Consider the following 20,805-nt stretch of genomic DNA (forward strand, 5'->3'; position numbering starts at 1 on the left):
TGGCACCTGCAATATTCAACTGAACAAAGAGGAGAGCTGCAGCTCCTCTCCAGCTTTCTTAACCCACCTGTATGGGAGCTGGTGGCTAGTTTGGCCGCTTCTAAGACTCTTTAGCCTTTACACTTTCTGCCAGGTGCAGGACATGCTGTATCTTAATTCATTCTTATTGAATACTGCGTTCAGTTTTTGGGTTCCTCACTCCAAAAAGAACATTGAGCTGCTGGAGCAGGTCCAGAGAAGGGCAACAAAGCTGGTGAAGGGTCTAGAGCACAAGTCTTCTGATGAGCAACTGAGGGATTGGAGTCGTTCAGCCTGGAGAAAAGGAGGCTGATGGGAGACCTCCTGGGTCTTTACAACTCCCTGACAGGAGGTTGGAGGTGGGTGGGGCTCAGTCTCTTCTCCCAGGAAACAAGGGACAAGAAGAAATGGCCTCACGTTGCACCAAGGGAAGTTTAGGTTGGACATGAGAAACAATTTATTCCCCAAAAGGGTTATCAAGGCCTGGCCCAGGCTGCCCAGGGCAGTAATGAAGTCCCCATCCCTGGAGGGTTTTCAAAGCCATGGAGATGTGGTGCTGAGGGCCATGGTTTGGTGGTGGCCTGGCAGTGCTGGGTTAACGGTGGGTCTTGATGATATCAAAGGTCTTTTCCAATCAAAACAATTCCATGATTCTGATGTAGTTATTTAAAGGGCACTAGAGTGGCAAGAGGGAGTCATGAGGGAATCAGGAGAGAGAAAACCTCTGACTTTTGGCCTTTGGAGCTAGTTTCAAAATGTTTCCTGACGTGGTTTATCTCCTGTGTCAGTTGAGGGCAAAGCCATTGCCCAGTGCTGCAGCCTGGAGCTGAGGATCTCAGCTCCAGCATCCTACCTTGCTGCCTCAGGGGGGGCTGGGTGCCTTTGGGTAACAGGATGGGGACAGTGGTTTGTGGGTTAGGAGAGGAACCAAGCAGCACAGCTGCAACTACAGATAACATTGGCTATGTGCTCACAGATCTGCTGGCCAGCAGTGAGGGAGAGCCATGCAGCAGTGAGGAGCTGCAGAGAAGCCAGGTATGGATGAGGCACCAGGCAAGATTTCCTCACATTAAGCCCCTTTCTAGAATCATACAATCATTCAGGTTGGAATAGACCTGCAAAGTCCCTGAGTCCAACCATTCAGCTAGCACTGCCAAGTCCACCACTGAACCATGTCCCTAAGCACCACATCTACATGTTTCTTGAACGCTCTCAGGGATGGTGGTTCCACCACTTCCCTGGGCAGCCTGTTCCAACGCTTGACCATTCTTTCAGTGAAAAACTTTCTCCTAACATTCAATCTAAACCTCCCCTGGTGCAGCCATTTTCTCTCATCCTGGGAGAAGTAACATCTGGAACAGGTTGCCCAGAGAGGTTGTGGCTGCTCCCTCCCTGGAGATGTTCAAGGCCAGGTTGGATAAGGCTTTGAGCAACCTGGTCCAGGGAAAGGGGTTCCTGCCCATTAGTTGGAATTAGATGATCTTTAAGGTCTTTTCCAACCCAAACCATTCTGTGACTCTTCATTCTCAAGAGGGATATGGACATGCTGGAAAGTGTCCAGAGAAGGGCCACCAGGATGATCGGAGGGCTGGAGCTCCTCTGCTATGAGGACAGAGTGAAAGAGTTGGGGCTGTCCAGTCTGGAGAAGAGAAGGCTCCGAGGTGACCTTCTTGTGGCCTTCCAGCATCTGAAGAAAGCTGGGGAGGGACTTTTTTAGGCTCTCAGGGAGTGACAGGACTGGGGGGAATGGAATCGAGCTGGAAGTGGGGAGATTCAGAGTGGAGGTGAGGAAGAAGTTCTTCCCCATGAGAGTGGTGAGAGCCTGGAATGGGTTGTGCAGGGAGGTGGTTGTGGTCCCATCCCTGGAGGTGTTTAAGGCCAGGCTGGATGAGGCTCTCGCCAGCCTGATGTACTGTGAGATGTCCCTGGGCATGGCAGGGGAGTTGGAACTGGCTGAGCCTTGTGGTCCCTTCCAGCCCTGACTGAACCTATGAATCTATGAATCTGCAATGCTTCGTAGGCCTTCTGCTGAGCTGTGTAGTTGATCTTACACTGAGCCTCTCCCAGAGCAGAGGATGATCTCCAAAACCTTTCACTTTTCAAGTATTCCAAGAAGAAAACAAGCCTCACATTCACATCCATGATTAGCTCTCACTGTGAGAAAACGATAGCAGGGCCAAGTCAGCATCTAAAAATGGAACAGGCATGGGAATAGGTTACCCTGGGAGGTGGTGGAGTCACCGTCCCTGGAGGTATTCAAGAACCATGTGGCCATGGCATGTTGGGATGTAGCTTAATGGCCATGGTGGTACTGGGTCGATGGTTGGACTTGATAATCTTAGAGGACTTTTTTAACCAAAACAATTCTCTGATTCTGTGGGCTGCTAAGTCACTTCTGCAGGGAGAGACACTGCATGTTCCACCGTCTTACAGAGATGAAAAAGTAGTGGGTGGCAAAAAATACCCCAAAATGCCATTGTTGCAGAATGCTGGCACATAAATCAATCACATTTCAGTACCTCAGAGCCTCCTCAGTGCCAGCAGAGAAATATTCAACAGTGTCCTGCTCCTGAGGGCTTGGCCAGGTTGTCTCTGATGACCTGGCAGCAGATCAGGTCTTGTGAGGAAATGTCACCTCAGTTCCTGCTCAGTTGCCAGTGGCATCAAAAGCCATGCACAAAGCCCGTGTAAGAGCGGGAAACTGAAACCAGCCCCTTTTGTTCATCACTTCTTTGTCTTGGACATGATTGCACATGGGGCACAAGGGGAAAGGACAGAAATGTCAGTTTGCATTTCACTGGTAAGGGCTGGCTTATGCAACACCCAAATATAAACTGAAACAGGATCCTGTTGAAGGTGATGCAGGAGATCAGACCCAGAAATGGCAGAGCTGTTTCTGTAAGTGACCACGTGCATCAGCCCTGCCGGGAAGGTTATCGAAGGCTCTGTCTGGAGAAGGTTGAGGAGTGTTTCTGGCAGAGGATGTTACACTCCTGATGTCAGTGGGATCCTCCTGTTGGAGCCAGGGAGAGCAGGTGTCATGTAGCATCTAAAATTCTGTTTACTGTTTATTTGAATCTCCATAGTGACACCAAGTACCACTCAGTGAGAGAATCCTGATGGGGCTTCTCCTCTGACACTTTGGTTTCTTTCTCCTTGCTTTTATAGGGTTCTTCTGTTCTCTCACAGAATCGTTTTGGTTGGAACAGACCTTTCAGATCATCAAGTCCAACCATTACCCCAGCACTGCCAGGTCACCACTAAACCATGGCCCTCAGCACCTCATCTACATGGCTCTGAAGCCCTTCCAAGGATGGGGACTTCACTACTGCCCTGGGCATCCTGAGCCAGGCCTTGATAACCCTTTTGGGGAAGAAATTGTTCCTTCTGTCCAACCTAAACCTCCCCTGGGGCAACCTGAGGCCATTTCCTCTTGTCCCTTGTTTCTTGGGAGAAGAGACCAACCCTCACCTGGCTCCAACCTCCTTTCAGGGAGTTGTAGAGAGCCAGAAGGTTTCCCCTGAGCTTCCTCTTCACCAGGCTGAAACACAACCCCAGTTTTCTCAGCTGCTCCTTACAAGCCCTGTGTTATGAACTCTTCACCATCTTCTTTATCCTTTGAACAGAGTTGTTGCCTTTCTTGGTCCTCCTGTGGATCCTTCATTTCAACCCCACCATTGCCGCCAGTCCCCTGCTGGGCCCCAGGTCACTCCTGAAGAAACAAAGGCTGCTGCAGGCAGTGCCAACACCAAAGCATCATGTCACTGGCTATCAAGAGTGTGTCATGGTCTTGTGTGTCCTGCTCTATCAAACAGAGCATTGGCCACACTGGGTGTTGAGGGACCACTGAGCAAGGTGGGTCATGGCACAACGTGTCAGGAAGGGACAAGCTGCTCCTTCTCTCTGTCAGGTTCTCCTACAATGTTTTCCTTGATCAGTATCAAAACACAGTTAACTTTCCTGTGATTAATGTGGTCTGTATCCATGACAGACTATGGAGACAGTTAGAAAATCCATGTTCTGCCCTTTTAAGATCATTCCCACAAAAAATTATTATATTCTTAGAAGAGCAGCTTCTTTGGCCCTCACTACAAGACGGACATTGAGGTGCTGGAGCAGGTCCAGAGAAAGGCAATGAAGTTGGTGAAGGGTCTAGAGCACAAGTCTTGTGAGGAGCATCTGAGGCCACTGGGATTGTTCAGCCTGGAGAAAAGGAGGCTGGGGGGGAGACCTGTCTATCTACAACTCCCTGAAAGGAGGCTGGACCCAGGTGGGGGTCAGTCTTCCTAGTAACAACTGATAGAAAGAGAGGAAATGGCCTCAAGCTGCACCAGGGGAGGTGTACATTGGATAGGAGAGGAAACTTCTTCACAGAGAGGGTTCTCAGAAAACTGGAACAGGCTCCCCAGGGAGGTGGTTGAATCACCATGCCTGGAAGGTTTTAAAAGCTGTGTAGATGTGGTGCTGAGGGCCATGGTTTAGCACCAGACTTGGTAGAGTTAGAGAATGTTTGGACGCGATGATCATAAAGGTCTTTTCCAACCAAAGCAATTCTATGATTCTATTCTAATTGGCTTTAACTCTGACTTATTTCTGGAGAGCTGAATATCTTACAACATTGCATTAGGGACTTAGAAAGTGGCTGAGGAGACAGTTACTGAGTTTCCAAGAAGGGCTGAGCTTGTGCTGCTCCTGCTGCTGAGGAGGGTAGTGTCTTGTCTCCTGCTCAGCTATCTAATTTCCTGAAACCCATAGGAATGTGGTGGCTTTGACGTACTTAGTGGTCGAGCAAACCCTGATCTCAAAGCTTGCAGCAGGTTCAGAGATGACTGAGGAAGGAGGGCAAGGAGAGTGGAGAAGCTGCAAGACTTGAAGACACATGGAGGGAGGCATTTCACAAGACTCATTTCCTTAAGAAAAGAAGCAAAAAAGTATTTAGTAAAAAAACAAAAGACATTTAGGAATTTTAGAGGAGCTACACAGGGATGGGGATGATGCTTCTTTCCCTGGGTTTGAGGACCCAGCTGGAGCTGTGAGGCAGGCCAGTGGAGATATGAAGGCTGGTCTGGTGTCAGAAAAAGCAAGTTCTGAGAGAAAACTGACAGTGGTTTTATATGAAAATCACTTCTCCCAGGCTGGGCACCAAACAGATTCTGAACCCTGGCAAAATTCACCTTTTCTGCCTTTAAAATTATACTTAGCAAGAAGTCTTGATTAGAACTTTGCTGTCTCTTTGCCTGTGAAATGAGTGGAGATATTTTAAATGGTAGATGTCAAACCGTTTGTATTTAAATGGTTAATCTATTGTCCTCTAACTGTTTTGGTTGAAAAGGCCAAAAGAAGTGCTAATGCTCCAATTTCACCTGTGTAATCCAAGCTCCAGCCTGAAGGGATCATCCATCCCTCACTGAAATGGAGCCCACAGGCTGCAGGAGTCTGCAGGACACTGGTGGGAAGGGTCATTTGGCACAAGTGTCCAGCTATAGTCTGCTAAAAGTTCTGGGAAACGTGTGGAATGTATTATTCATTGTATATTTATCTCATCTTGTGAAAAACTAAAATTTTCATGATTTTAGAGCTGCCAATGTCAAAACCTCTTGCCCTGAAGTTTCCTAATTCATGTTTTTCTCCATATGTAAAATCTTTCCTTGGTTTTGGAGGGTTTTTTTTTTTCTTTCATTACACAAAATTCAAAATACAAAGAAAGGAAATAGCCTGGATGCTTCCTCAGCTCTGGGGAAAATTAAGTTTCAAGTGTAGATTTGTCTTCTTGGTTGTGCATTGCCCCCATAGGTTCTTTTGGAAGTGAAGACTTGACCTGTGGCCAGCAGGACCAGAGCAGGAATTGTCCCCCTGTATTCAGCACTGGTGAGGCCATACCTCAACTACTGGGTTTAGTTATGGGCCCCTCACTCCAAGAAGGACATTGTGGTGTTGGAGCAGGTCCAGAGAAGGACAATGAAGCTGGTGCAGTGTCTGGAGAACAGGTCTGGGGAGGAGCAGCTGAGGGAACTGGGGTTGTTCAGCCTGGAGGAAAGGAGTCTGAGGGGAGAACTTCTGTCTCTCTACAGCTCCCTGAAAGGAGATTGGAGCCAGGTGGGGGTTGGTCTCTTCTCTCTGAAGGTGCCAGCCATAGGACAAAGAGCCTCAAGGTGCCCTATGGGGAGGTTTATGTTGGGCATAATGAACAATTTCTTCCTCAAAAGGGTTGTTAAGGCCTGGACCAGGCTGCCCAGGTGGAGTCCCCATCCCTGGAGGGGTTTTAAAGCTGTGTAGATGTGGTGCTGAGGGCCATGGTTTAGTGGTGACCTGGCAGTGCTGGGGTAGTGGTCAGACTCAATGATCTCAGTGGTATTCCCCTGTCTTTATGACTCTTATCATTCTGTGAAGCGATAGAGGCCCCAGGTCCTGCAACCCCAACCCTGGGCAAGGCTGGAAATCCCCAACTGGCTTCAGTTAGTCTAGTGCCACATTCCTTCTGCTCCAGGAATGCACTCGGAGCTCACGCCGTGCTTGCGTGCCGTGCTCCTGCTTACCGAGGAGTCATGGAGCAGGAGAACACGTCACAATAACTCCATTCATTAGTGAAGTGTATGGTCAGCTCCTCGTTGGTTGGTCTGAAGAGATGATGTTTTCCTATGCCTAAAATCAGGATCTAGCCAGTGGTAGCCTTATCCATGCAAACAGTTTCTGTTACAAGGAATTTGAGCCTTGCCAGGTTACACAAGATAAAGCAGCTGGTGCGGAGTATGTGTGTTAGAAAGGAAAACACGCCCAAGTTCTGTGTGTTTTGGCCATTTCCACCTGATTTTTGATGTATGCATCACAGAAGTATGTGGGGATGTGGTTGCTTGCCATGTTCGGAGCTCTGCAAGCACAGAAAAAAACCATGAACGTTCTCTGCCATGAAGATTCAGATTTATTGAGTCTTTGAAATGTGTCTGTTCCAAGTGTTCCCTGTGAGATTATTGTTGAATTGCTCTTTGGCAGTGTTGATTTTCTACCCTGTACCTTCAGATGTCGGACATATGGTCTCTACATTGCCCAGACAAGTTGTGGAGGCTCCAGCACTGGAAGTGTTCAGAGCCAGGATGGATGGGGCCTTGAACAACCTGGTCTAGTAGGAGGTGTCCATGTCTGTGACAGGGAGGTTGGAACTAGATGATCTTTAAGGTCCTTTCCAGGCCAAACCATTGAGTAGGGCAACAAAGCTGGTGGAGGCTCTAGAGCACAAGGCTTGTGAGGAGCAACTGAGGGAACTGGGGTTGCTTAGTCTGGAGAAAATGAGACTCGGAGAAGACCTTCTATCTCTCTACAGCTCCCTGAAAGGAGGTTGGAGTGATGTGGGGGTCCATTTCTCCTCTGTAGTAGAAGTGCTAGGACAAGAGGAAATGGCTTCAAGTCATATCACAGGAGGTTTAGGTTGGACATTAGAAGAAACTTGTCCCTGAAAGGGTTCTCAACAAGTGGAACAGGCTCCCCCAGGATGTGGTCGAATCCCCATCCCTGGAGGTGTTTGAAAGAGGCAGAGATGTGGTGCTGAGGGAGATGATTTAGCACCAGCCTTAGTAGAGTTGGAGAATGGTTCACTCTGATCTTCAAGGTCTCTTCCAACCAAAACAATTCTGTTTCTGTGACCCTATGACTCTATTCCATACTGACTGATGGTGTTTGTGCTTGAACACTGAGGAGGAGGCAGATAACCAGCACTAGGTGCAGCTCCTGTGGGGAGCACACCTGGCTTTCCTTAGGGAGGAGAACAGCATCCCCACGTACGGGCCACACACATGTACCCCACCTATGCGCTCTACAGCAGGTAGTTTGCTGAGTGTCTGTCGCAGCAATCCTGAGCCGTGATGTCACTGCTACCTGCTCAGCCAGGGCCATGAGAAACGCTGAGCCATTAGCTGACAGATGGATGGGTAAGCGAGTGTCACTGGTGTGAGGAGAAGCAGCCACAGTTGTGGGGAGATTTTATGATTCACTCTATCCGCTTGTGTAAACCTCAACTTGGACGCCGAGAGCCACACAGGAGCACATTGTGCTGCTGGCAGGGTTGAGGAGCTGAGCTCTGTGAGAGCAGGAAGCAGAAGCTGGTGGGGAGCAGGGCCCTGCTGACAAGGACCAGCGAATGGCACCAGAACGTGGGCCCGCTGGGATGCAGGGTTGGTGGAGCTGAGGGTCATGGGTGGTGATGAGCAAGACCAGCAGAGCTGGGGAGATAGGACTGACAGGAAGTAGCAATGGCTGGGTTGGGAAGCAGGGTCCTGCAAGATGCAAGGGTTTGGCGGGGTTAGGGAGGAGGACTAGGTGGGGCTGGGGAACAAGGATTAGTAGGGAGCAGGACCAGGCTGGCAAGGCTGGGGAGCAGGTCTGCTAGGGACCAGAACCCAATGGAATTGGGGAGTGGGGCTGGTAGGCAGCAAGGCCAGATGGGGTTGGGGAGTGGGGCTGGTGGGGAGCAGGACCAGATAGGGCTGGGGACCAGGCAGTGTTGAGGAGCATAACTGGTGGGCTTGGGAACCAGAGCTGTGGGGGAGCAGAGCTGATGGGCAGCTGGGCTGTTGGGAATCGAAGTTGGTGAACAGCTGGGCTGTTCAGTATCACAGCTGTTGGGGAGCTGGGCTGGTGGGGACCAGAGCTGGTGGGGCACAGGGCGGCTGGGGAGCTGGGGGTGGGGAGTTGAGTTGCTGGCACTGAGGAGCCGTCCCGGGGAGCAGGCTCCAGCGGGGCGCAGGGAAAGGGGCTGGCACAGAACCAGCACCCCGGGCCCCTCGCAGCAGTAGCAGCCGCCAGGACCAGGGGGGCCGCTGCCTCTGAGGCTGACACAGCCCTGCCCGGGGGGTTCTCGATTCCCCCATCCCCTGCGCGGGGCGGGGCAGGACCAGGGCGGGCCGGGGCCGGGGCCGGGGCAGTGCCGGGTGCCAGCGGCGGGCGGGGATTTGCTCGCCGGCGGCGAAGGGAGCGCAGCGGCGGGCGCATGATGAGGGAGCGGTGCGGTACCTCCGGCGGTGCTGGCGGCGGGGCGGGCGGCCCCGCAATGGAAAGGCTCCCGCCGCCCCAGCCCGACTATATGTCCGTCTGCCTCTTCGCAGAGGAGCCCTACCAGAAGCTGGCCATGGAGACTTTGGAGGAGCTCGACTGGTGTTTGGATCAGCTGGAGACTATCCAGACCTACCGCTCAGTCAGCGAGATGGCATCCAACAAGGTGAGCCGGGCTGCGGGGGGATGCGGGGGAAGGCAGCCTGCTGCCCGCCTCCTCTCCGTGAGAGCAGCTTCCAGCATTCTCCCGAGTCAAGCTGCTCCGGGGTCCTTTCGGAGAAGAGGCTTCGATTAGCGCCGGGTCCCTTCAAAACCAATTTCCCCAGCAGCACTGGGAAGACGCCCGCGTTTAGCAGATTATCGCTTCTCAAGTCAATTAATCTGCTCGTCCGTAATCACGGCAACGCGGAAGGCTGCGGTGCGTTGTTTTATTGCTCTTTTGTCTTTCGGGGAGCCTTTAATTTTGGTTTTTAATGTGGTGGGGCTAGCTCGGCACCACTTGCCAGCACAGAGTGAGGGTGCGAAGTCAGAGATACTGCATAAAAAAAGAGCTCCAAGAGGGAGCTGCTCCCCCTTGGTCTCCCAGGACCCTTTTTCTTTGCGATTTTAGTGCATTCTGAGCCAAAAGGGGAATTTGGAGTTTTTCTGTAAGGCGCTAAAATAAAGTCAGAAATTTACGCTATGCTTAAAGTCAGAGAAAGAGGAAGGAGAGACTCCCAGGAGCATGCTGAGAAGCAGCAGCGAGGCAAGCAAGGTCTGAACAACTTTGTGCAACTTTTGGAAGCTGATCTTCCTACCTCCTGCTCTCTCAGTGCTGGAGCCGGTCTCCACATCCGCGTCCTGCTGAGCCACAACATCCCTGCTGAATTTGGCTTCAGCATCTCCCCGAGTCAGCCCTTCACTCCTGGGGTGGCTGCTTCTGGATGGAGACTCTCCCTGCCCCGCGGCCGGGGCCTCCTCCCCAGCTCTGATCCCAGCCGCTGCCCCAGGCACTGCTTGGCTGCCAGTGGAGCCTTCACACCTCTGGGACAGGCTGCCCGGCTCCCCAGCTCCCTGCCTGGCTGTTTGCAAGCTGAATTTCTGCACCCAGGCTTTAATGCAGTGTTCAGAGCCCTGCCTTGTGGGATGGAGTAGGTCAGATGGCCTCAGATTGAGCTGCTCCATCTCTGAGGTGAGAGGGCTGTGTCCACTGTATCCATACCTTGGTTGTTGTGCTTAAACCCACTTCTGACCTGTGCAGCACAAACCCAGTGTAATTATTTTTTGCAATGCACAAACTCAGTGTTGTTATTGTTTTCTTAATTCGAAATCAGTGAAATTAGAAATGCTGAACCAGAAACTGATCTTATAGAGAGAGTTGGGTGAAGAAGTGCTGTGCTGTTTCAGCTTCCTCCTCTGGTAGTGATCACCACGACGTGCAGGGGCAAAGGAAGCAATAAAAAAGCTTTATAGACCCAGCTTTCAAGAAAGAAATAATTTTTTTTATGTGTGTGTTTGTGCTGAGGGGAAGGCAGGGTGAAAGTTGAGGAAGGTTTAGGCTGTACCTCTGAAAGGGATGTTGATGCCCTTCCCTTGAGTGTTTTTTATGTTGTCTCTTGAGTGCCAAAAGTGGCTTTGTGAAGGTGAAAAACTAACTAAATGTCTCATTGATGCAATTAGAAGTGATGATCTCTGTGTGCAGATGGCTTACAGCTGAGTCGAGCAAAAGGTTCCCGAAACTTTGTTCTTTCACAACCACTTTCTGAGCTGTCTGCATGGTTTTTGAGCAACTTCCAGTATCGTTCTCAGCTGTGAAAAAAAAGCATGAAATAGCCTCACACCTCACTTCCCTTTCCTCTTCAGCAGTAAATACTGACACAAATTAGTTTGGGGGTTTGTGGCTTTCACGTGTCAGTGGCGGGCATACAGTCTGCAGGGTGATCTTGCAGTGCTAAGGAGGCACTGGGTTGCAAATGTGCATCTTGAGAAGGCTGCAACGGTCACAGAAACAGAGAATGGTAGGGGTTAGAAGGGACCTCTGAAGATCACCGAGTGCAATCCCCCTGCTAGAGTAAACCACCCAGGATCACAATGTCCAGGTGGCTTTGGAATCTCTCCAGAGAAGGAGACTCCGCAGCCTCTCAGGGCATCCTGTTCCAGTGCTCCTGCCCTCAAAGGGAAGAAATTTTTCCTTACATTTATGTGGAACCTCCCGTGCTCAAATTTGTGCCTGTTGCCCCTTATCCTGTCACTGGACACCACTGAGAAGAGTCTGGCTCCATCCATTCTGACACTTTCCCTTTAGCTGTTGTTGAGCATTGAGATGATCCCCTCTCAGGCTGCTCTTCTGCAGGCTTACAGGCCCAGCTCTCTCATCCTTTCTTCCTCATCTTAGTGGCTGTCTGCTGAATGCTTTCCAGTAGGTCCTGACCTGGTCAGGTTTTTCACCAAGCCCCCCACTCAGCTGCCTGCCTGGGCCAAAGGCATTTGAATTTGTCGGGGCTAAATGGCAGGCTAGTCAGATGTTTTGAAAACAGGATGCTGGGGCTCCGCATTATTAAAGAAAAACGGAAAGAGAAGCAGCATAGATAGGAAGAAAGCAAATGGCCTCAGCATGCTCCCAACGCCGGAGCAGTATCAACAGTGACCTATCTTCCTGACCTCCACTCTCCCTGAGTTCCTGGCCCCGCGCCACCCAGGCCAAACTACGTCAGTTGAGGCTGATAGTAGGCATGGCACAGCTGTTGCAAGTGTGACTCGAATTTCCTGTCTCCTTCCTGACAGACGTAGTTTAGAAAATCCAGAGTTGCAACAACAGCAGGCAGAGGGAGGAGGAGGAGGATCTCGCTGCATACGTGTTGGTGGGGCCATTCTCAGAAGCCCTGCACCAAAAAGGAATCTCTGGGTGGGGGAGGGAAGCACCATGCCAGCTGGCATCCTGGCATTGAGCTGATGGTTTGGGGAAGGCAGCAGCTCAAACCTGTGCATAGACTCTTTGGAAGGTGTGAGTTAATTGCAGGAGAAGTGAGGAAATGAGTAGCTCATCTTACTCTGAGCTACTGAGCCAGGTTGTTCTGGCAGCAGCCTGAGCTAAGGGAGTGGTTTACGGCTTCCAGAGTGGGACCCTATGGACCTACCAGTGGGGATCAGACATCAGACTGGCACAAAGAGGGGAATTCTGCTCCCTGGATGTGCTGTCATGGGTCTCCTTGAGCCTTGATGCATTCCAGTGCTGGATCCACAGACCAACCTGAAGCCCTCACAGAACCCAGCTGTAAGCTGCTGCTGCAGAGCTGGCCATGCACAGTGCTCAGAACTTCCCAGTTATCTACCTGGTTTCAGGGAATGCAGCTGGTATGGTGGGAATTTATTTTCCTAATGTCATCCTAACCTTTTGCTGTGGCACTGCAGCTTTGTAGCCAAACATTACCTGGAAAGCTCTTCAGGTACTTGGTGCTGCCTGCAGCAGTAGGCCATGCTTATTGGCATGATTTAACATATATCACAGAGTGGTGGAGCTTGGAAGAAACCTCTGGGGATCATCTAGTCCAAGACACTGAGTTGCTGGAGCATGTCCAGAGAAGAGCAATGAAACTGGTGAAGGGTTTGGAGAAGTCTTATAAGGAGCATCTGAGGGAACTGGGATTGCTTAGTCTGGAGAAAAGGAAGCTGAGGGGAGACCTTCTGGCTCTCTACAACTCCCTGAAAGGAGGTTGGAGCCAGGTGAGGGTCAGTTTTTTCTCTAGTATCAGGTGATAGAATGAGAGGAAATGGCCTGAAATTGTGCCAGGGGAGGTTCAGGTTGGAGATTAAGAAAAATTTCTTCACTGCAAGAGTGGTCAGGGATTGGAACAGGCTGCCCAGGGAGGTGGTAGAGTCACGATCCCTGGAGGTGTCCGAGAAATGTGTGGCCATGGCACTATGGGACATGGTTTGATGGCCATGGAGGTGTTAGGTTGACTTTTGGTTCTACAAGTCTATATCCTTTTTTCCCTGCTTTTATCACTGTGTCCAGCTTCCAGCTCAGTGTCTTGGCAGGGTTTGTGAGTCATGGGCCTGCTGATAAAGAAGGGCATTTTCTCTCTTGGTGGCCAACCTGTAATGTTGCATTTAGCATTAGACAGCTGTCCTCAGCCTCAGTTCTCCTGCAGACATCAGGACCCCCCTCTTACCTAATATAGCATTTGGGATGTGGGGGAGGACATGCTCAGTGCATGCCCTGAATCACAAGAGCAAGTATTTTTCCCAGCTGAAAAGCTGGTGTTGGCCAGCTCCAAGTTTTTAAGGGGCCTTAATAACATAGAAATGGGGGATGGAGAAAATGTATCATTTCTGGAGAGCTGTCAGCTTGCCTGTGCAGGACTGAGGTGGATCACACCTAAAATAGGTGTCTCTGAATGCTCCTAAGCAGCACCTTTCCATCTTCTTAACTTAGACAGGACTTACTTAGAACTTTGTGCAGGCCATTGAGTAAGTAAATGGACCAATAATGTAATTAGTGTTCTATGGGCACGTTCTCATTTTGAGTGTTGTCACCAGGGTGCAACTATCAAAACCCACTTCTTTTCCCAGATCATAGAATCATTAGGGCTGGAAAAGACCTCTTAAGACCATCAAGTCCAGCAATCCAAGGATTGTTCCCTCTGGGACCTTTCCCTGCCTACTCTGCCTATGCAGCATGTATAAGTCCTTCATGGAATTATTTGGGTTGGAAAAGATCTCTAAAACCATCGAGTCCAACCATCAGCCCAACACCACCACGGCCATCAAGCCATGTCCCAAAATGCCGTGTCCTCTCATTTCTTGAACACTTACAGGGACGGTGACCCCATCACCTCTCTGGGCAGCCTTAAGTTCCATATATCCTTAAAATCCATATATAAATCCTTAAAAATCCCTTATTTCAGCTCTCTAAGGTGTCTCCTTTACTCCAGGAGCTGAGTAACACAGCTTAGCTCTTGCCACCCAAGGCCCCCTCCAGCCAGAAGCTCAGAGCAGCATCACAGTGGGGCTCCATGCTCCTATCTTGGTTGCTCACAAGCCAGAAGCCACTAAGATAAACACAAGTGATTTCATTTTGCTTGTGTTTCAAAGGGCATTTTGGTCAGAAAAGAGGAGCAAGGCCACACCTACCTTTTAGGAGACAGCCACTAAATAAACATCTGGACATTAATGTAAACTCTTGAGGTCCACGCTGGAGGTCGAGCACGGTGCAGGGCCCAGTGCCAACAGCGTATGTGCCAGGCTGCACAAACCTCCACTGCTTGTTTGCCTGTTTTCTCTGTCAGTCTGTCAACCCCAAACCTTGTCCCTCTACAACAAATTTGGGGAGGGACTTTTTACAATGGCTTGTAGTGATAGGATGAGGGGTAATGGCTTAAAGCTGGAAGAGGGGAGATTTAGACTGGAAACCAGAAGAAATTCTTTCCAGTGAAGGTGGTGAGACACTGGAACAGGTTGCCCAGGGAGGTTGTTGCTGTATGAGGAAAGGCTTGAGAGGACTGGGTTTGTTCAGCCTTGAGAAGAGAAGGCATAGAGGAGACCTTGTGACCGTGTACCAGCAACATGAGGGCTACCAGGAGGATGAAGACTCCCCTTATACGAGGAGTCCCATGGTAAAGAGAAGGGGTGAGGGGGACAAGTTGCTGCTGGGGACATTCCCATTAGAATCCAGAAGAAAACTGGTCACTATGAAAACAGTTGGACATTGGAATCATCTCACTAGTGAAGCAGTGGTTTCTCCTATACTGGTCACTTTTAAGACTCAGCTTGCCAGGGTGCTGGGCCAGCTCATTTCAGCTATACCATCACCTAGAAAGGTTGGACCAGATGATTCTTGGGGTCCCTTCCAACCTGGCATTCTCCGATTCTGTTGTGGATGTGCCCTCCCTGGAGCTGTTCAAGACCAGGCTGGACAACATCATAAGCACCCTGGGCTAGTGGAAGGTATCCCTGCCCATGGCAGGGTAAGGGAGGGAGTGGTGGTTGGAACTAGCTGATCTCGAAGGTCTCTTCCAAGCCAACCCCTTCTATGGTTCCTACGTGATGTTTCCCTTGAGTGGTGCCGAGCTGTTTCGTCTTTTCTCTTGCTTTTTGCTGTAACTTCCTTTGTTTAATGTGCTTTAAAATAGCCGAGCGCTGCACAATGAGAGGCTTGTTCGCCTCTGCAGCAGCCAGCCAGACAAAGAGACTTCCACGTCTCCTGTTTTTACAAGCTGGGATGAATCACTGAGCTGCGCCGCTCGCGGTTCCCCCGGCAGCATGCCGCCGCTCCCCCTGCCAAGGGCACTCGCCTGGCGGAAAGGCGAATCGGCCACCGGGCGGCAGAGCAGCCCCTGGCAGCGCTCCACCACGGAGGTCCCTGCAGAGCTGGTCCCTGCAGAGCCCTAGCTGCAAGCCTCGTGGTGGAGGGTTTGACGTCGGTGATTAACTGTTTGTTGGATGTGGAGCTGCTGGCTGCGGAGCAGGACGCCAGACGGTCGTTATGTGCGCTGAGAACTGCGGTAGGAGCTCTTTCTCTCTGAGGTTGGGAATGTTCGTGGTCTGAGACTGTGCCAGGGGAAGTTTAGCTTGGAGATTAGGGACCATTTCTTTCCTGCAAGAGTGGTCAGGCATTGGAACAGGCTGCTCAGGGAGGTGGTGGAGTCACCATCCCTGGAAGGGTTCAGAAAGCATCTGGACGTGGCACTTGGGGACATGGTTTGATGGCCATGGTGGTGGTGTTGGGTTGATGATCTGAAAGGTCTTTTCCAACCCAAACAATTCTATGATTCTATTCACTTCATCTTTTATCTTTTCATGTCTGTTGAGAATGTCCTTGTTCTAGAGGACAGAGCACTTTATATCTTTAGGCAAAGCTACTCCTGATACAGGAAGCCAGGTTAGCAGAGACACTTGGCAGTGGTGAATGTGAGGTTCAAGCGAAGCCTGCTGAGGGAGAAAGAGAATGGGGGCTCTGACTCAGACTCTGAAAACCCTCAAAGTTTCTCATGGGTGTTCAAGACCTGGGAAGCTGTGTCCATCTTAGCTCCTGTGTATCAGTTCTCATTGCTCTCATAAATGGGATTTTGAGCAAGCAGTGTGTTCTTGGGGACAAAAAGGCAAATGGTCGCCTGGGGCGCATGACGAACACTGTAGCCAGTGGATCAAGGGAGGTTCTCCTGCCCCTCTAGTCTACTGAGGCCTTATCTGGAGTATTGAGTCCAGTTATGGGCTCACCAGTTCCAAACAGACAGAGAACTACAGGAGAGAGTCCAGGGGAGATTACAAAGATGCTGAGGGGCCTGGAGCATCTCTGTGAGGAGGAAAGGCTGAGAGCCCTGGGGCTGGTGAGCCTGCAGAAGAGCAGCCTGAGAGGGGAGATGCTCAATGCTCAGCAAGAGCTAAAGGACATGTAGGGGACAAGAGGATGGGGACAGACTCATCTCAGTGGTGCCTAGGGACAGGACAAGTGGTGGTGTGCACAAACTGGAAGCCAGGAGGTTTCATCTGAACAGGAGGAGAAACTTGTTTGTTGTGAGGGTGCAGGGTGCTGGAGCCCTGGAGCAGGGTAGCCAGAGAGGCTGTGGAGTTTTCCTTGTCTGGAGAGCTTCCAAACCCAGGTGGGCATTGTGATGCTGGGCAAGCTGCTGTGGGTGCCCTGCTTTAGCAGGGGGGTTGGACTGGATGATCTCCAGAGATTCCTTCTGATCTCTACCATTCTGGGATTCTGTGACTGGGGTAACTGTCTTTATATATATTTATACATATATATATATATATATATATATATACACAATATATATTTATTGTATCAATCCTATTCCTCCTCCCTTGTGCTTTGGGCTCTAAAATAAATCATTCTGTCTGTATCCATCACAGGATTGGAGTGGCATACTGGGGCCATTCCTGGGCTGTCTGCTTCCAGATATCTTAGATTATTAAAATAATTAACTCTTAGAAAGCTGCACCACTGTCTGTGGGAAGTGTTGGTAGAGTATTGTGGGCTGGTGCTACCATTTGAGACACCCTCCTAGAGCACAGTGACTTTGAGTGGTCGATGCTTTTTTATCTTCTGGGGCTGTTGTGGTAAATGGGTGGGGAACAACCATGCAAGGGAGATCCCACAGCCCACACCATGTGTGCTGCTGGTGCACATTGAGGTAGCCACAGATGAAGACTTTGGGGTTGGACTTTTGTTTCAAATCCATCTTCACAGGAGTCTTTCTGGGCAGCTGGCATCCTCTGGGACACAGCGGTGCCCAGGACCTTCTAGCACGTCCTTTAAACCTTTCTGGTTGTGATGGGTTTTAAAGTTCTGCATTCTCAGACTTCTATGTTATAAGACTTTAGGGTGGGGCTTAAATAAATAATAGCTCAGAGGCAGGTTCAAAATGAATCATGATTTGAGGGCAGGACTACAGAGTGACTAACTGTTTGGAGCAGTGACTTCCCTGGAAGTGAAAATGCTAGAGGCCCGTGGCATCTCAGAGGAGAAGCATCACTTAGGATGAGGGCAAGCTCTGAAGGGAGCAAAGGCACAGAATAGGGGCTGGAAGGGACCTCAAAAGATCATCAAGTCCAACCCCCCCCTGCCAGAGCAGGATCACCTATACCAGGTCACATAGGAATTGCATCCAGGCAGGTTTTGAATGTCTCCAGAGAGGGAGACTCCACAACCCCCCCAGGCAGCCTATTCCAGTGTTCCATCAACTTCACAGTGAAAAAATTTTTCCTCCTGTTTCCATGGAACTTCCTATGCCTCAACTTCCACCCATTGCTCCTTGTCCTGTCACTGGGCATCACAGAGAAGAGCCTGGCTCCATCCCCTTGGCTCTCACCCTTTATACATTTATAAACATGAATGAGGTCACCCCTTAGTCTCCTCTTCACCAAGCTAAAGAGCCACAGCTCCCTCAATCTCTCCTCATAAGGAAGATGTTCCACTCCCTTAATCATTTTTGTGGCTCTGCGCTGGACTCTTTCAAGCAGTTCCCTGTCCTTCCTTAACTGAGGGGAGCAGGATTTCATAGAATCACAGAGATGTTTGGGTTGGGAAAGATCTGCAAGATCATCAAGCCCAATCATCAACCTAAGACCACCGTGGCCCTTAAACCATGTCCCAAAGTGCCATGGCCACATGTTTCTTGAACACCTCCAGGGATGGTGACTCCACCAGCTCCCTGGGCAGCCTGTTCCAGAGCCTGACCACTCTTCCAGGAAACAAATTGTCCCTAATATCCAACCTAAACCTCTTCTGGTGCAATTTCAAGCCATTTCTTCTTGTTCCATCATCTACTAGCTATCTTGGGAGCAGTGCCTGATTTTGAGGACCAGGCTGTTTTCCACAATCTGGCCCCAAACTCCTGTTTTTTGACCCCACTGCAGAGCAGCAGGTTTTGAGGGGCAGCTGCTGATATTTGCACTAAGTGCAACTTAATTGTAAGACACTGTGTTATCAAAGCCAGAAGACGTTGTGGAGATGCCTTGGTTTGAAGGCTCATCCATCAGAGCTCTTGGAAGGAGAGATTCTCCCTGATTAGAGCCTTTACTCTGTGTTCAAAGCAAGCAAACCTTGCTGCTGGTGTAGCTCAGCTGGGCTAACACTATGGAAAAGTTCCTCTGCAAATCATTTGCCTATCTCTGTGTGAGAAGCATTTTTCATTTAATTATATTTACGTTAATTAGTGTCTTCCGTTTGGGTTTGATGCTTGCATTAGGCTTCAAACTGGAAGAAGCTGGATTTAGATTAAATTTAGGAAGAAATTCTTCCCCATGAAGGTGGTAAGGCACTGGAACAGGTTTTCAGGAGAAGTTGTAGAGGCTCCAAGCCTGGAAGTGTTCAAAGCCAGGTTGGATGGAGCCTTGAGCAACCTGGACTGGAAGCTCAATGTAGGCTAGAATTTAAGAAGATATTCTTCCCCATGAGGGTGGTGAGGCACTGGAACAGGTTGTCTGGAGAGGTCATGGAGGCTTTGTGCCTGCAAGTGTTCAAAGCAAGGTTGGATGGGTCTTTGAGAAACCTGATCTAGTAGTAGGTGTTGCTGCCCATGGGAGGGGGTTGGAACTAGATGGTCTTGAAGGTCCCTTCCAACTCCAAACTATTCTGTGACTCCATGATTGTCGTCATGGCAGGACCAACTGCCTCATTTTGGGGGTTACTGCATCCTAGAGCTACACTGACTTCTCCTCAGGACTTAACTCCTTAACCTGTGTTTTCAGAAGCAAAATCTGCTGATTAAAATTTGTTGATTAAGGACTTTTTCTCCTCGTGGGCATCTTGGAAAAGTCATCTCAGGGCAAAAAGTAATTTGAATTTTCCAAAGCCTGTTCTCCAACTCAGGTAAAACCCCAGGTGGATTTGCCTAAATGATGACTGCAGAAGCCTGCCTTGAATTTAAATTATATTTAAATTGCTGCTTTGTGTGATTAGCAAAATCCCATCTTTAATTGCATTGCTCTCTTGTTAAGTGACAATTTCTCTGCCCTCTTTGTTGCTTGGGCTTTTTTTGCTGAAGATTGAGAATATAATCCGGGTGTATTGATCCAAATGTCCTGCATCATTAAGACCTCATTGCTCTCTACAACTCCCTGAAAGGAGGTTGGAGTGAGGTGTGGTTTGGTCTCTTCTCTGTAGTACCAGGTGATAGCATGAGAGGAAATGGCCTGCAGTAGGGCCAGGGGAGGTTTAGGTTGGATATGAGAAACAATTTCTTTCCTGCCAGAGTGGTCAGGCATTGGAACAGGCTGCCCAGGGAGGTGGTGGAGTCACCATCCCTGGAGAAGTTCAAGAAGCCTGTAGCCATGGCACTTTGGGACGTGGTTTAATGGCCATGGTGGTGTTAGGTTGGACTTGATTTTGGAGATCTTTCCCAACCAAAACAATTCTATGATTCTCTTCTATCTTCTTGAGATTAATCCCTGAGTCCTGCAGGAAAGAGGAGGAATGTTCCTGCCTGCTCCCTCCCTACCCTGGCAGGGATGAGCAGCAGAGGAGGCTCTCTGGTTTGTGGCCTTCTCTTTACGTAGCCATTCTGCTTCCTCTGGCACTGGAGGCTTCAGCAGTGTGGTTTGCATGGGTGTGACTGACAGAAGATTTTGGTCTGAGATCTGCAGCTTTTCTGCAGCTCTCTCTGCTCTGGAGGCCACAGATGTTGTCAGCTGCATCAGGGCTTTCTTTTAATCAGCTCTATGTCAACAAACAAGCTGCTGTAGGTTTTAATTTGGCTGCTGCACCCTGGCCTTCAGCTCGGGCTGGTGGTGCTCATCATCTCCTCGTCCTGATTTTTCCTTTCACTGTTTAACAGGACAAACATTTTTCCACCTGGTAAAACTCCATAAAAATGATTTTGCAGAACGAGTGTTTGTGCTTGTTCCTGGTTTTATTGACTGGGCTCTGGTCTGAGTGAAGAATTAACAGCAGCACAGGGATGAGAGCTCTTGCCATGTTCATTTGGTACTTACTGGTGAGGAAACCATAGAATCATAGAATGGTTTGGGCTGGAAGGGATCTTAAAGACTATCTAATTCCAATCTCCCTTCCATGGGCAGGGACACTCCTAGAGACCAGGTTGCTCAAGGCCTCATCCAACCTGGCTTTGAACACTTCCAAGCTTGGAGCCTCCACAGCTCTGAGCAACCTGTTCCAGTGCCTTGACACCCTCATGGAGAAGATTTTTTTCCTAATGTCTGATATAAATCCAACTTCTTCCAGTTTGAAGCCATCGCTCCTTGTCCTGTCACCCTACGGCTTTGACAAAAGTCCCTCTCCAGTGCTCCTGTAGATAC

At 49.8% G+C, this 20,805-nt stretch overlaps 1 protein-coding gene across 2 annotated transcripts in view; it reads left to right on the forward strand.

Annotated features, from left to right (window-relative positions):
- PDE4B (phosphodiesterase 4B) overlaps positions 1-20,805 on the forward strand; it is a 254,944-nt gene that overhangs the window by 203,858 nt on the left and 30,281 nt on the right. For both annotated transcript variants that reach the window (XM_054384442.1, XM_054384443.1), the window contains one exon: positions 9,114-9,226. In XM_054384442.1, coding sequence (XP_054240417.1) covers positions 9,114-9,226 — 113 coding nt within the window. The remainder of the gene's footprint in view (positions 1-9,113; positions 9,227-20,805) is intronic.

The sequence above is a fragment of the Indicator indicator genome, chromosome 10 (genome assembly GCF_027791375.1).
Source record: "Indicator indicator isolate 239-I01 chromosome 10, UM_Iind_1.1, whole genome shotgun sequence".
NCBI classification, from domain to species: domain Eukaryota; kingdom Metazoa; phylum Chordata; class Aves; order Piciformes; family Indicatoridae; genus Indicator; species Indicator indicator.